Source organism: Chelonia mydas, chromosome 4 (genome assembly GCF_015237465.2).
Source record: "Chelonia mydas isolate rCheMyd1 chromosome 4, rCheMyd1.pri.v2, whole genome shotgun sequence".
Lineage (NCBI taxonomy): Eukaryota > Metazoa > Chordata > Testudines > Cheloniidae > Chelonia > Chelonia mydas.
The window spans coordinates 92,287,144-92,302,395 of record NC_057852.1 but is presented as its reverse complement, the minus strand read 5'-3'; the positions used below and the strand labels follow the sequence as shown (position 1 = coordinate 92,302,395).

At 40.1% G+C, this 15,252-nt stretch overlaps 1 protein-coding gene across 2 annotated transcripts in view; it reads right to left on the bottom strand.

Moving 5' to 3' along the window:
- NFXL1 (nuclear transcription factor, X-box binding like 1) overlaps positions 1-15,252 on the bottom strand; it is an 88,185-nt gene that overhangs the window by 43,712 nt on the left and 29,221 nt on the right. For both annotated transcript variants that reach the window (XM_037897836.2, XM_037897837.2), the window contains exons 12-14: positions 8,703-8,823; positions 4,159-4,315; positions 3,128-3,219 (exon numbers count right to left, since the gene is read on the bottom strand). In XM_037897836.2, the coding sequence (XP_037753764.1) occupies positions 3,128-3,219; positions 4,159-4,315; positions 8,703-8,823 (370 nt within the window). The remainder of the gene's footprint in view (positions 1-3,127; positions 3,220-4,158; positions 4,316-8,702; positions 8,824-15,252) is intronic.

Genomic DNA, 15,252 nt, shown 5'->3' with positions numbered 1-15,252 from the left:
AACAGTAATTTTAATAGTACTGGTCCTGATCTTGGGACAAGAACCTGTCAAATCTCAGAGTGATAATTGTGAATTCTTAACTAATCAATATACAATTCACAGATCGGGCTACAATATACGTCAAATCTGAAATGAAACAAGTGTTCAAGTTACACAACAGCAATAGAATTGACAAAAAAGTAAAATATTAAATAGGAGGATAGGTATTTACTTTCCATGCATGGTTATTCAAAATGACTGGACAGGTGAGTTTTTAAGGAGAAAATGTAGCTAATTTTATTCTTGTTCTCAGCACAAAACTGTACTCTAGAGAAAACTGTCTTAAACAGCAGTTTAACACAGAAACGACATCTATATCAACCTTAAATACAGCACTGTTATATTCTTGTGTGTGTATTTAGGGGGCTTATAACTTTACCTAACTTTAACTAATCAGGCTGAATTTTTCCATGCGGGGTGTCTGCCTCACGTGAAATCTGGGAAATTCAAGGACAGGGCTATGGAAAAAAGGGAAAATATGTTTTGTCCATGCTAAAAAAAATTCTGATATTTTATTTGAAAAGCACTTGCAGACCCATGCTTTAGAGAAGGAATGTGAAATTTTGCAGCGGTGTGACCTGTGTTTCATGGATGTGCATTTTGCTGTCCCCATGAAAATCCATCCAAATTTGGCCAAGTCATAAACCTCTGAAAATGTGGGAAGGAAATGAAATTGGAACTAGAAGCCTGGAGTGGGGGCCAGGACAGAATCTGGGCCTAGCTAGGCAAGGAGACTGGGGATGAAGAGCGGTGGTGGAAGGTGGTGAGAGGAGACAGATTTGATGAGAACCCTGAAGAGTGGACAGTGGGACTGGCTAGGTGAAGAGAATGGAACTGGAGTGGGGAACAGACAAGACTGGGATAGGGCAGAAGAGGTCACACTGGGGGGAAATGGGTAGTGTGCCCACTACCCCAGCCTGGAAAGGAACCCAGCTTTCCTGAGTTTTGTCATTTCTCTGCTATCAGCAAAGGCGTAACAAAAGTGTTTATTCGCCCTCTAGTGCTGGTCCATTTAGATGATAACTACCTTATGGCTATTAATTACTCCGATAGTTCAAGTGCCATGTCTGTGTGGTGGATATAAAAGCTCCAACCCACCTGATCAACCATGCTGGTGTCAGTATGCTGCCACGTGATCAGATTTGTTTTCCAGTTTGCTAGGAAATTACACACACAAAATGTCTAAAAGAACATTAAGTTTGCAAAGTCAAGTGCTTAAAAACTAAGAAATGCCAGAATTAAGGTTGCTGGTGCCACCTGAATTTGTCCCCCCTTGGGTGTATGCACTATGTAATCACATACTATTTTTTTCCCACTGTAACCCTGCCTCATTCAGCACACAAAATGGAGCTGCTCTAGGTAAAAAAAAAAAAAAATCATACTTGTTTAGCGAAGGAGGCTGTTGTCTGTAGGACCCTGCTTCATTTGTTCCAGAAGCTCGAAAGTGAGTATTGAAAGAGGCAGGAGACTACAGGAAGACAAAGGAGGGTTTCATGGTAAAGGCAGTTAAATGCTGCCCTGGAGAAATGGATTCTATCCTGGCCTCTATCACGTATCTGATTGGGCTCTCCCCGCTGGCAACCCCCCACCAAACTCCTACGAAGGAAATCCCAACCTCTGGATCCCTGTGTGTTAAGCTTCCCTGGGTCTCAGAAAGTTACAGCACTGTTTCCTTCCTTCATCCCTGTGGCACATTTCCTGCGCACTAATTCTCAGTCTGCTACACCTTACTGCCTTAGGCCCCAGGACCATGCTGGCCCCCCAAGATACCCCAACAGCTGGAAAATATACTCTCCCAGAATCCCATCAAATGCACAAGCCTTCTGGGTTATAGTTTAACTTTCGATAGAGGCATGTTGTAGTCGTGTATGTGTTATATGCTTCACGTTTTGCACAAAGACATTATTTGCTCTTTAATTACTCAGATGAAAAATATATGGATCTTTAAAAAATAAACTCTACGTGCATTTCCCTTCACTGTAGCTCACCCTTTCCTTGGGAGTCCTTTGGGGACCACCTGCATTGGTGGTTCTCCAGTCCCCTTGCCTCTGCCAGGGCCTGCAGTAGCTTCCATCATCTTGAGGTAGTAAAAATGGCTGAAGAGAACCCTGAAGAGAGCAGTTCCTGTATTTTTATAACCTTCCTGTCCCTGTCAGGTGACTCCCAGGATCAGACTCCTCAGGTGATCACAGAACCCTGCCACGTAACTTCCAGACTACATTTCCCACAATAAACCAATTCCTGATGGGGATACAGTGTACTGTTTAGGGATATTCCTTTTCAATGGAAGGGCACTTCAGATTTAATGACCTTCTATTGGCAATCCTATCCCACTATGCTGTTGGAATTTCAGTCCAACATGGAGGTACACTGATAATAGAGAAGGACAAAGAGGATGTACATTCAAAATTGAGTCAAAAGATACATACAGAAGGTTCATAATTTCACAGAGAATTAGAATGTATCTGTACTATCTTTTACGTCATCAGAGCCTCTGCAACGGAGTTCCTATGTGATGCTAGTCAAGTCATTTAAACCAGACTTTTCAAAGGTGGTCACTAATTCCTCATTTTGTGGGTAACTGACACAAGATACTGGATTCTAATTTGCAGAAGTGCTGGGCATTCAAAGCTGCAAGTGAAGTCAATGGGAGCAGTCCTTTGAGCATGAAGTGCTATATAATGTTACATACTCTGAAAAATAAAGTCCTACGTGTCTCAAACGGGACACCCAAAATTAGTGGATTTTTTGCTCTCTGTGCCTCAGTCTCCTATCTGTAAAATGTTCTTTTAACTTTTAGCTTTGTGCATTTGTTTATACAGATTTTAAAATCAGGCACTTATTTTACTCTTCCTATCCATCCCTTAGTGCATTGAGCAGACCATTCTAGGATGCTACCTATTGGCCACCAAAAGAAATTCCCTGCCTTTAGAGATACTATGTTTCCACAAAAATGTAAGTCAGACATGCTGCATCAGTACAAAACCTTGTAAAATTCTGAAGCACAAAAAGTGATGCCTTCAAAAACACATTATATAGCAATGTAAAATTTGATACAACTTCAAAGCAAAACTCCTTTTATACTTACGTTAGTAAAGGAATCTGACATGGGGGGCAAGGTAATGCAGTTTGAATAAAAGCTGGCTCAGATGGCTGTTCCCAGGGCCCGGCAGGTTGGTGCTGAGAGCAAAACAAATACATTGCTGTGTTTATATTATTGCATTATATAAATTGTGGCGACAACTCTGAGTCATCTGTTTAGCTATAAATATCCATAATGCCTGGTAAGATCTTAGTTCTAACAGGTCTATTTTCCCCCAACTGAAGAAATTCTATTACTAGAACTAAGACATGAATGCAGTACATGCCTGGATAATCATTTCATTTTCTGTCATGGCTAAGAATAGGAGACTGAAGGCCAAGTGGCTTTATTATACCACAAGTCACGATTTCATTCCCTTACTGTTTAACCTGAGGACAAGGACAAGTCAAAAATTAATAAAATCATTCTAAATGTTGAACAACAGAGGAAAGGTAAGTAAAATTAACAGTACATTCTCACCTGTTCAAAATACTCTACTCCAGGAGTATGATTACTTTGAAGTTCTCACTATACTTTGCACATGAAGTTTAAGGTCTGAAAGCTTCAACATAGAGTTTCCTATTTTGAAATGTACAGTTTCCTATTTTGCTTCCTAATATGATAGTTTAGCAAATACCTGCCAGCTAACCATCAGTTTTAATACAGAGGCAAATAAAAATTAAGTTGACAGCTGATATTAAAAGCAAACAAGATATTAAATAAAATTGTTGACAAAAAATTAAACATGGGCGGGGGGGAAGAGGAAGAGGAAAGAAAAGGAAGACTAGATTTACCTGTGGAAATACATGAAGAATCGAGTATCAGTTATGGCCAGGATAAAAAGCAATTAGATTTTAAACAAGGCAACTAGAAGCAGAACCTTAATTTTTCAATTAAGTATCATGCAGCATATCGATCCCTAAATATTTACTCCTAGTAGCTATACTTTCCAACATAAAATCAGGGACAGAAGTGTTCCTCATTCTTCTTGTTAAACAGAGTGCTAGTACTTAATACATTTCTGGCTATTGTCTTACCAAGCCAGTTTGCTTCACAAGAGCTTCATCGTGGCAAGAAGCAGGACACAAGTGACCGCACTTTAACACTTTCTGGCAGGACTGACGACATGCAGGGCAAGGGCCAAAGTGACAACTGTGTTTCTCTTGGCTGGGGTGATGGCAGGTTGGTGGCCGACTAAAGTAGAAAACCAAGAACAAATACAATATGAAACATGTAACTGCAGTCCCTGGGTATATGCATTAATACAATCACAAAAAATTAGGGAGTATAGTTTACTGTACTTAATAATTTTAAATAAAACCGATCAGTTATATTTAGCAGTGCTTTGATATGCCTATATAAAGCCACACACACACACACACACAATGTATTTCACTAACTCAAAATGACCTTAACACATAATGTCTGATTTGCCATACTAGAGAAAACCACTGGTCCATCAAGTCCATTAGCCACTTCAGGGGAAGGTTAAAAAAAAATTTTTTTTTATTACACACACACACACATATATACACATACATACATACATACATACATACACACACACACGTACGTGTATGTATGTATGTACCTAGCCAGTTATAAAAAACTATGTATTAGGGAAATGCCTTCCTTCACTTTATACCTTGAGCAGGATTAAAAATTTACACTGAGCTTAGTAATCATAAAATTATCCAGCAATAATATTTGACTCTGGGCCCCCTGTGGCAGTGAATTCCAAAGGCCAACAAAACACTGCAGGGAAATGCTTCTTCCCACATCTGTTCCAAGATGCACTAACCATTGTGGAACATCCATACCAATACAGACAGTCCAGCACATACAGTGTTTTCCAGTTCCACCTATTAGGAAGCAAGGAGGTAAAGAATCTAACAAGACCCCAGTTTGTCCACTATGTTCTTATATGGCCTCAAACTCTGTGGAAGCCAAGCACCTCACAAAAAAACACTGATGATTCACAAGTTCATCCTCACAATGATTGGGAAGAATGATCTCCAATTTATAAATGGGCAACAGACATGGAAGGTCTACAGAAAATGAGATACAGGAACTGAATGCAGATTTCAATGGTCACTCAAGTACTCTAATCACCAATCTTCCTCTGCCTTCCACTCCAATTTAGACAGTGCCTACTTCTCACATTTTTGCAAACCAGCCTTTTGCTTTCATGGTTTCCCCACCATCTTCTTCTCAAGACAAGCTGCACCCAAGAGACTTCAGCAGCCCCATCACCTCCTCTGCTGCCTACTAACGTAAGCAGCTCTACTGAGATCAGGCTGGCTCAGCTTCCACCTTTGCTTTAAGTGAAAAGTCAAACGTAGCACTTCAGGGACTTCAGCCACTTCTTCTCAGGACAGCCGAATGAGCTATTAACTTGAAAGTGTTACGCTCTTCTTGGGCACTTTCACTAGTGCTTTCTCTCCATCCCTGTAAACCCTCATGAACCATCAAAAATTTAAGATTTTCTGGATAAGAGAGCCATTCAATCAGTTGCCATAGGCAATCGGGGTAGGTCAACTCAGTATTTTACTTTCATTACTCTTTCAAGCACAGGAATATGAGGTTTTGCAGTTGCTTCCTGAACTTGTGCAAATGAAAGGTTTGGATGGAAGCCTTCGGTCTCCTTGCCTCTCTCTCTCTCTCTCTCACACACAGGAAAGTTTCCATTGCTCAGCTGACCTTCAGGATACTTATCTCCATGTCCCCATCCACCTGGGCCACTGGAATGTTCTCTACCTCGCGACTGACAAACACTACCAGTTTGTCCCTCACTCCTTCAGTCTGTTCTATATAGGTTTTTTACACCATCCTCTTCCCTGTAGCATCTAAGCACTTTCCAGTAGTGCACTATATGACAAGATTAACATCTGTCACATGTGGTTTGTTCTCAATCCTCAGTTTTTCCATCTATCCCCCTGGAGCTTCACAAGAACCTTGCAATTCTAGTGGCCAATTTTGATCAGTATAGGATATACTTGTTTCCCCCTCTCAAAGGCATCCTGATCAGAACCCTGTTGAAGTGGTTATGGGACAAGGTTCTGTAGTACCATGCAACCCAGGGCTTCCTAATCAATCAGGACAGTTCACATTTGCTTCTTTCAGGCTCTTCTGATCCTGGACAGTAGAGTGGCAAAATGGACACACTTCTCCAGATAGGCTTTAGGGCTCTACTGAAAAGACCAAGACGTGAAATAATCTGGTCAAAACCTCTCTTTTTCTTCTGAACCACGTTGTAGCCTGTGGTGAGCTACATCCTGGGTTTATTTTCAGGATCTACAATACTTCCCTCTGGCCAGATGGCATTCTGCCTCTTCCTCCAAGAAACTCCTCTTTTCCACCAGCTGTCTCTTCCTTCCTTTCTAGATGTTCCAATTTACCCGATAACATGGTGGACCTTTCTTTTGCTACCCTTTTCTAGTTTCTGACTATGGATACCAGTCCCAGGATATGACTTGCACCAGCATTCCCGCATACTCCAGCGGACTTGGTTCCTTCACAGAGACTGGTCATCAGCTGACTTGAGTCTCAGACCATCTTAGCCCTTCAGACACAAGAAGTATTGTACTTTCAAAAGTACCTTCTGATTCAGCCTGGCAACTAGGCTGAGCAAGCAGGGACCAAGTGCACGCTTACTTTCAGAATCCCTCTCCTGGATCTGGGAAAGAGTGGCACTTCTTGTCACTTCAGGCAGTCTATTTGCAGGGGAAAATTGGAAGGGCAGTTCAGCTAACACCAACTGACAATCAGTGAATGACATTTCATTACCCTCAGCTTCAAGCAAATATGCTGCATCCTGGAATTTCAGTGATTGACTGTTACAGAATAAACTGATCTATCTTCCTTGCTCTCTGTACACTCAGGGCCTCATGCAAATATGTTAATCTTTAGCCCAAAGTACTAGGCAAAGAGCCAAGATTCTGCTCCCCACAACCTTACTCCTCCCACTCCCCTCAGTGCTTAAGGTGGTGAAACAGGACAAAGAAGAGATAATACTGTTAGTCTCTTGGTGAGACAGACACCCCTGGTTTCAGGAGCTGATGAGCCTGCTGGCAGATTGGGTCAACCTTCGAATCACATCAAACTATCATTTTCCCACTCTGCCAAATTCTGCTTTTCCCAGACAGACTTCACTTCCCAGATAAACAGGCTGACATTCTTTGTGTCTCATTCACAAGCATTCAGAGAGGTGTAGCAATTATTTTGAGAACTGTCATAAATCCATCACCACCAGACAGTATCTTCCTTGCCCATGAGCAAGTAAAACACCAGGGTCACAAACTGGTCAAAGATCAGTCTGCTAGTCACAGCCACTCCCCAGACTGAGAGTTGAAGACCCCATTTCAAAGGTGTTTAAGAAGCAGTGCAGTCTTCTCTACAAGTGGTAAAGTGCTGTCAATCCAGATCTGTCCATATCTGAGAACTGTTCCTTCAGACGCAGTTCTTCACAGGGTAATAAGTTAAGATCTCTTTCATATGGTAGTGCTATAAAGTTTGCTGTGCGTCAGTGACTGTCCCTACTGCTGGGGTGAAAGAAGAGCGATATACAAAAGAAGTTACTCATTGGCAATTTCTTGTGTTACTGTCTCTCCCATATTACATCTCACTCTTTTTCCATAAGATGAGATGCTCCCTTATATACTTAAATCTCTTTCCTTCAGTTCTCTAACTCTCCTGCAGAAAGTCACTTCCTAAGAAGGCAGGACTGTGACCTTATTTATAGTTTGACAGATTCTTTGCCTCTTTGAGGTAGAGCCATGACACTGTATGTCCTGCGCTGTTCCATAATGGTAGAAGAGGACTGAAAAAAATAACTGCAAGCAAATAGTTTTCCTTTAACATTATTTATTTTAACTTCATAGTGAGACAGTCAAGCTGGATCTTTCTAACAATTCAATAGAACCATTAAACCATTTAAATATATATGTACTTAATTATTAAAACTGTTTTCCTTGAACAAAGATAGTTGACCAAATTGTTTTTAGGCCTATGCCACACAAAAGCCTATCAAGCTATTAAGCTTTAAAACGAGCACATTCAAATCAATAAAATAAATTTTCTATGGATTTCAGTGTGTTTTCCTCTTCCCATACCCAAAGGCCACTGATTTCAGTGTACTTTCATATCATATACAGATTTTTTTTTAAAATGCCAGCTCTATTGGCAAATGAAAAGATTTCAGTAATGCAAGGTATAAACCACTAAAACCATACTTCAATTGTAAAAATGAGAACATGGCCTTTACTCCTCAACATCAACAACTCTGACCAATTAAGAAGGAGAATTGTTGAGCTCCAAAGAGATGCAGTCTTCTGAGGACAGAAGAATAAGAGCCAGCCAACTAAAGGGGGAATCGGAGTGCAAAGGACATTGATGCAATCATCTGGTACAGAGGAGTATAAAAACAATCCTTGGAAGACAATGGTCTTACATACCACAAATCTGACATAATGCATCCTAACGCACAGAAATAGCAGCAAGTAAGTATTTAGATGCATTCAAATCCTTTAAGTCATCCAAAGAACTGGAAATTAATGTGTGCGCATAAGTCTTCTGTACCAACCTGCATAGCTCTTTGCATTTTGGAGGCTTGGTGCTACGTTCTCTGCCACAGGGAACTTTGAGAACAGTTTTACCGCAATTGCACAACACATCTACTGTCTCTGGGCATGGGTAGCAACTACCTAAAACAAATACATGAACAGAGTGATAGTCAAAATATCCCATTGCTTCTAAAATGGTAATCACCACAATTCTGAATTTGGGAACCTTTTTGTACTAATCTGTCTACGCTGCATGGTCTGAAGAAAAAAAGCCTGATGTTACACTTGCATCTCGATTCAAAGTTTCAAGAACCAATTTGAAGAGACAATTTCAGACGTTTGAAACAAACATTAAGTTTGACTGTTCTATAGTGATATAACTACTATCCAAGAAAGAAAAGTTCAATTTGTAGACTTAAAATGCAAGGCAGTATCATCAATGCAAGACAAGTCATCCTGACCAAATGGCATTTACATAATGCTATTTATATTTCACAGACTCTTATGAATGTGAAGACAGATTATAGCCTTTCATCAATTTCTGAAAGGTCAACAAAGAAAATCAGATTTCTGACATTTATAAGATGCCATTTTGCAACTTTTATCATGCTTGACAAAAATGCAAATTTGTTGCTTAACTGCACAGAGGCTGATAAAATGCACCAATCTAATAAGTCTTCCTCCTTTTTAAATGATTCATATTAGGAAATACTAATACATATTTCAAAATTAAAAAGGTAAAGATCAGAGAAGGTTAAAACATCTTTTTTTAAGACTCTTCCACTCATTTTATTTATCAAATACCGAATGTAAAGTTTTATTGTGTGTGCCACTCCTGACATCCATTGCATAAGAAAGCAGCTGCAGAGATGGAAAGATTCAGGTTTCCACCCAATATCTGTAACTCTATTTTCTTGTTAAGTTTATGAAAAAATATGTATAGTTTAAAACCATTAATGAGGATATAACTTTGCGGATAATCCTGGCTGTCTCAATGGTATCGGAGATGCAATATTTCTAGAATCAGGAGTCCTCTCACTGACAACACAAACAAACTGCCCAAAAAGGATATGCAAGTGTCCAGTTTTTATAAAAAATTAAAAGCTCTATGGCAAGACTACACCTCAGACTCTGGATAATGCGTGTACAACTTATTTAAATATTTGCATCAATGGGGACAAATACTAGCATTTCTAGAAAAATGGAAGGGGCAGATACAAGATTTGACACATTTGCGGCTTTCCACATTTTGCATTCCTATGTTTAATACATACTTCAGAGGGTCATTCATATTTCTGCCTACTTCTGTCACTTTTCAGCTGACAAATGCACCTTTCCGTGAAGAACAGGTGATAGCCATCGTGCATGCAAAAGATTCTGGAACTGCCCTATCAGCTATGCAGCAGCAGAAACGGACACACCCAAGTTAGTGATGAAAGGGACTAGTGCCATTTTCTTTGGGAAGGACATTTTTGCTGTCAACAAAAGAGGGCAGCAAACAGTACCATGCTAATGCATAAAAAGTACTTTGCCAGGGTTTGAAGCATTTTCTCATCTGTCTTGCACTCATTAAAACAGTGGTATTCCCGAGGTCAGTGCTCTTCCCTCCCTCAGTACACAGAGCATCAAGAGTGTTAACTCTGCAGTTACTCTTGCATTCAGCACCATGATGTTTTTATAATTTAAAAGTGAAAATAAAGTTTACATGGTTTAGGTAGGAAGAACATACATACATTAGGGAACAGTGTAAAAAAGAAAGAAAGAACAAAAAATACTCGAGGAATCACTCCTTGTTTAACAGGTTTCAGAGTAACAGCCGTGTTAGTCTGTATTCGCAAAAAGAAAAAGGAGTGGCACCTTAGAGACTAACCAATTTATTTGAGCATAAGCTTTCGTGAGCTACAGCTCACTTCATCGGATGCATACTGTGGAAAGTGTAGAAGATCTTTTTATACACACAAAGCATGAAAAAATACCTCCCCCCACCCCACCCTCCTGTTGGTAATAGCTTATCTAAAGTGATCACTCTCCTTACAATGTGTATGATAATCAAGTTGGGCCATTTCCAGCACAAATGGTTAACACTTGTTTAACACTACTTCTCGTCAGTGCTAGAAAACGGACCTGTTTAATAATTTGTTCCAGATTTTTCCAGGTCTCACAGGTCTATAATTCTCCAGGTCCTCTTTGTTCCCCTTTTTAAAGCTTGGTAGTATATTGGCCCTTCTCTAGTTCTCTAGGAACTCATCTGTTCTCCCTGAGTTCTCAACGACAATCGTTAATGGTTCCAAGACTGCTTCAGCTAGTTCCTTAAGTACTGTAGGATCAATTTTATCAGACTCTGCCAATTTGAATACGTCTACCTTACCTAAATATTCTTTAACCTATTATTCCCTCCCTATTTTGACTTGCTTTCCTTTCCCCTTGTTAATGCATATTGTGTTAATTATCTGGTCATACTCACAATTAACTTTTTTTTAGTGAAAACTGAAGCAAAATAGACATCCTGATAGTCTTTTACTCTGCAGTTATAAGGTAATGATACTATGAAATAGCTTGCACTAGAATAATGTATTTTTGCATTTAAACTTGAAGACCTGATTTTAGACCAAGTTATTTTCAACTGAAAATGTTCTAAACCATTTTAATATCCTTCCCTGCATCCTGAACTAGCAGTTTTCTAACTACATGAATGTTATCTTGTTCCCTTCAAACAAAAATGCATGGTTGTCAGGCAAGAAATAAAGAAAAGGCCACTTAAAGTCTCCACACATTCCAAACCATAAATGAATGACCTCCTGTTCTTTATTCCCAGTTCTCTTTGTTTATATTTCTATTTAACACTTTGAATAAGCCTGTGTTAAAACACTACACTAATAAAGTTGGAAACAAGATTTAACACTCCAAAAATGTCTTAAAATATACTTAGTATCAAAACAGAGCTCTCAATTTGTGACACAGAATAAGCTATACATTGACAGAGAAACCTACATAAATAATACTAAAAGGAACAAACTTTTCCCACACTAAGAAGCTATACAATTAAAGTTTGGACAGCAAAGTGAGACCATAAACCCGAGTGTCTGCAAAATAAACGTCTCCAAAATTGTTTTGGAGAATTTATCATCTTTCAGCAAACACTATTGATCCCAACACAGCCACTAATGCATCTCTTAATGTGCAAAGGAATTAATTAATTTAAGAAGTAATCTCACAACATCCCTTAATTCATAAATTAAAGTAAACAACCCGTGTTTTAGCCATCCATAGAACAATAAAACTTTAAGGCCAAACCTCATTTTATGACATTCCTGTAAAAACGTAAGGAGTTCAAAGGCTTTCTGAAATGAAGTGGCCATTATGGAAATATATATGGGGTGTGTGCGTGTGCATGTATACACATATATATACACACACACACACTTTTTTACTAACATATTTTAGAGGTTTTGGTGTATAAAATTTAGTGTATGTGCATATATTAGTAAATCTAGATATGCTGTTTTAACAATTACTAAGTTATAGTAGAAGACATTAACATGTGACACTAATGTGTTCATGTGACTACGATACTATTATGATAAATCAGAACTGGCATATGAATTTTATTCGTATTTCACAGCACCTATAAATGATCAGATCTCAAAGTTTTGCTTCTACCTCATGTGTTTTTCCCTGGACATCCACATACTATGTGATGACAGGCAGTAGAAAGTGGAATATGATATTAGTATAAAATAATTTTAACCAGGCTGCAAGATGCATCAGTCACATTGGATTTTTATTATTCAATTTAAGCCAAAAGTTAAAGAGTCTAACATATAACAGACTAATTAGTGTATGCACTATTATTAAGGCTAAGAGTCTGTCATGGATTCCATTACTTTCCGTGACCTCCATGACTTCTACAGTGGCTGGTGCTGGCTCAAGGGCTGCCTGAGCTGGGCAGCCGCAGGGCCAGCAGCAGCAGTTTGGGTGTGTGTGGGAGAGTGCTCAGGGCTAGGGGCGGAGGACTGCAGGGGGCGCTTACTTTAGGGTGGGGGACTCCCCAGTTCTCACTGGCATGGTCCCCTTGCAGCTCCTAGGCAGCAGAGGGGTCTCCGCACCATGCGCTGCCTGAGCCCACACCCAGAACTTGTGGCGGAAGCAGCGGAGCCCCTGTATGGCCCCTGCCTCCGTCGCCTATGAGCTGCAGGGACATGAACCGAGTAGGAAGCCCCCTGCCAGCCCTGCCAACCCCTCCCCCCAGCACCAGCAGGAGTCCCAGGCCACCCCGCCCAGCACCCGCAGCACCCCCGGATCGCCTCCACCCGCCCAAGTTTTAGTCAGGGTGGGTATTTTTAGTAAAAGTCATGGACAGGTCACAGGCCCATGAATTTTTGTTTACGGCCTGTGACCTGTCCATGACTACCAAAAATACCCATGACTAAAACATAGCCTTAACTATTATTCGCTTACTGTTTTAAAAAAATATAAAATGGTTCGCACAACTTATTTTCTGCAATTTGGCTGCACTAGTACAAACTACTGAGGTAGCAGTAACACCCTGTTTTTCCCCACAGAACAAAATTAGGGTTTCCACAGTTTTGGAACCTACTAGCACACCATAACAATGAAACTGCAAGCTGAACTATAACTGAGCTGGAGTTCAGGCTAATGCTATATTCCTTCTGAGGGGCACATCACACACAGAGATAGCTCTGACAGACTGCAGACTCTAGTCAATATAAGAGAGACAGCTTAATAATGACAAAAGCTGCCAGGTAATTTGTTATTGTTCTTGTCTTTTTCTTTCACCCAAGAGTTCTGAAGGAGCTCTGATATGGAATTGCAGAACCCATCACTTAAATTAGCCTCTGTATGAAATGATTGGAAGATAGCTAATGTAATACCAATTTTTATAAAAGCCTCCAGAGAGGATCCTGGCAACTACAGGCTATTAATCCTAACTGCAGTACCAGGCAAACTGATGGAAACCTATACTTAAGTACAGAATTACCAGATACATAGATGAACACAATATGTGGAAAAACAGTCAACATGGCTTTTGCAAAGGGAAATCTTTTAGAATTCTTTAAGGGGGGGGGTGTGTGTCAACAAGCATGTGGACAAGGGTGATCCAGTGCATATAGTATACTTAGATTTTCAAAAAGCCTTTGACAAGTCCAGCTCCAATGGATTCTAAGCAAAGTAAGCAATCATGGGATAAAAGGGAAGGTTCTCTCATGGATCAGTAAATGGTTAAAAGACAGGGAACAAAGGGCAGGAATAAATCATCAGCTTTTACAGTGGAGAGAGGTTAATAGTGGAGTCCCTGAAGGATCTGTACTGGGACCAGAGCTGTTCAACACAGTCATAAATGGAAAAAAGGGATAAACAGTGAGGTGGCAAAGTTTTCTCACAATACAAAATTATTCAAAATAATTAAGTTTAAAGCTAAATGTGAAGAGTTACAAAGGGATCACGCTACACTGAGTGATTGGGCAACAAAATGGCAGATGAAATTTAGTGTTGAAAATGCTAAGTAATGCACGTTGGAAAACTAAACCCAATTACACAAACAAAATGATAGGCTCTAAATTAGGTGTTACCACTCAAAAAAAAGATCTTGGAGTAATCGTGGACAGTTCTCTGAAAATATCTGCCTCAATGTGTAGCAGCAGTTAAAAAAGCTAAAAATGTTAGGAACCATTAGGAAAGCGACAGATAAGAGGACAGAAATTATAACGGCACTATATAAATGCATGATATGTCCACACCTTGAATACGGTGTGCATCTCTGATCTCCCCATCTCCAAAAAGACACATTAGAATTGGAAAAAGTACAGAGAAGGGCAACAAAAATGGTTAGGGGTATGGAACAGCTTCCATATTTGGAGAGATTAAAAAGACTTGCACTTCTCATCTTGAAAAAGAGAGGACTAAGAGCGGAGACCAATAAAATCAGGACTGGTATGGAGAAAGTCAATAAGGAAGTATTATTTACCCCTTCACATAATACAAGAACCAATGAAATTAATAGGCAGCAGATTTAAAAAAAACAAAAACAAAAACAAAAATACAGTAACTCCTCACTTACAGTCGTCCCGGTTAACATTGTTTCATAGAATATCAGGGTTTGAAGGGACCTCAGGAGGTCATCTAGTCCAACCCCCTGCTCAAAGCAGGACCAATCCCCAATTAAATTGTCCCAGCCAGGGCTTTGTCAAGCCTGACCTTAAAAACCTCTAAGAAAGGAGATTCCACCACCTCTCTAGGTAACCCATTCCAGTGCTTCACCACCCTCCTAGTGAAAAAAGTTTTTCCTAATATCCAATATCCTTGTTACGCTGCAGATCAATTAGGGAACATGCTCGTTTAAAGTTGTGCAATGCTCCCTTATAATGTCGTTCGGCAGCAGCCTGCTTTGTCCACTGCTTGCAGGAAGAGCAGCCCATTGCAGCTAGCTGGTGGGGGCTTGGAACCAGGGTGGACCGGCAGTCCTCCCATCAGCTCCCCATTCCCCTGAGTTCCGTGGGTGGGCCCAGCAGGCTATCAACTGCAGACAGTTCAGCTGTCCCTCTCTGCACT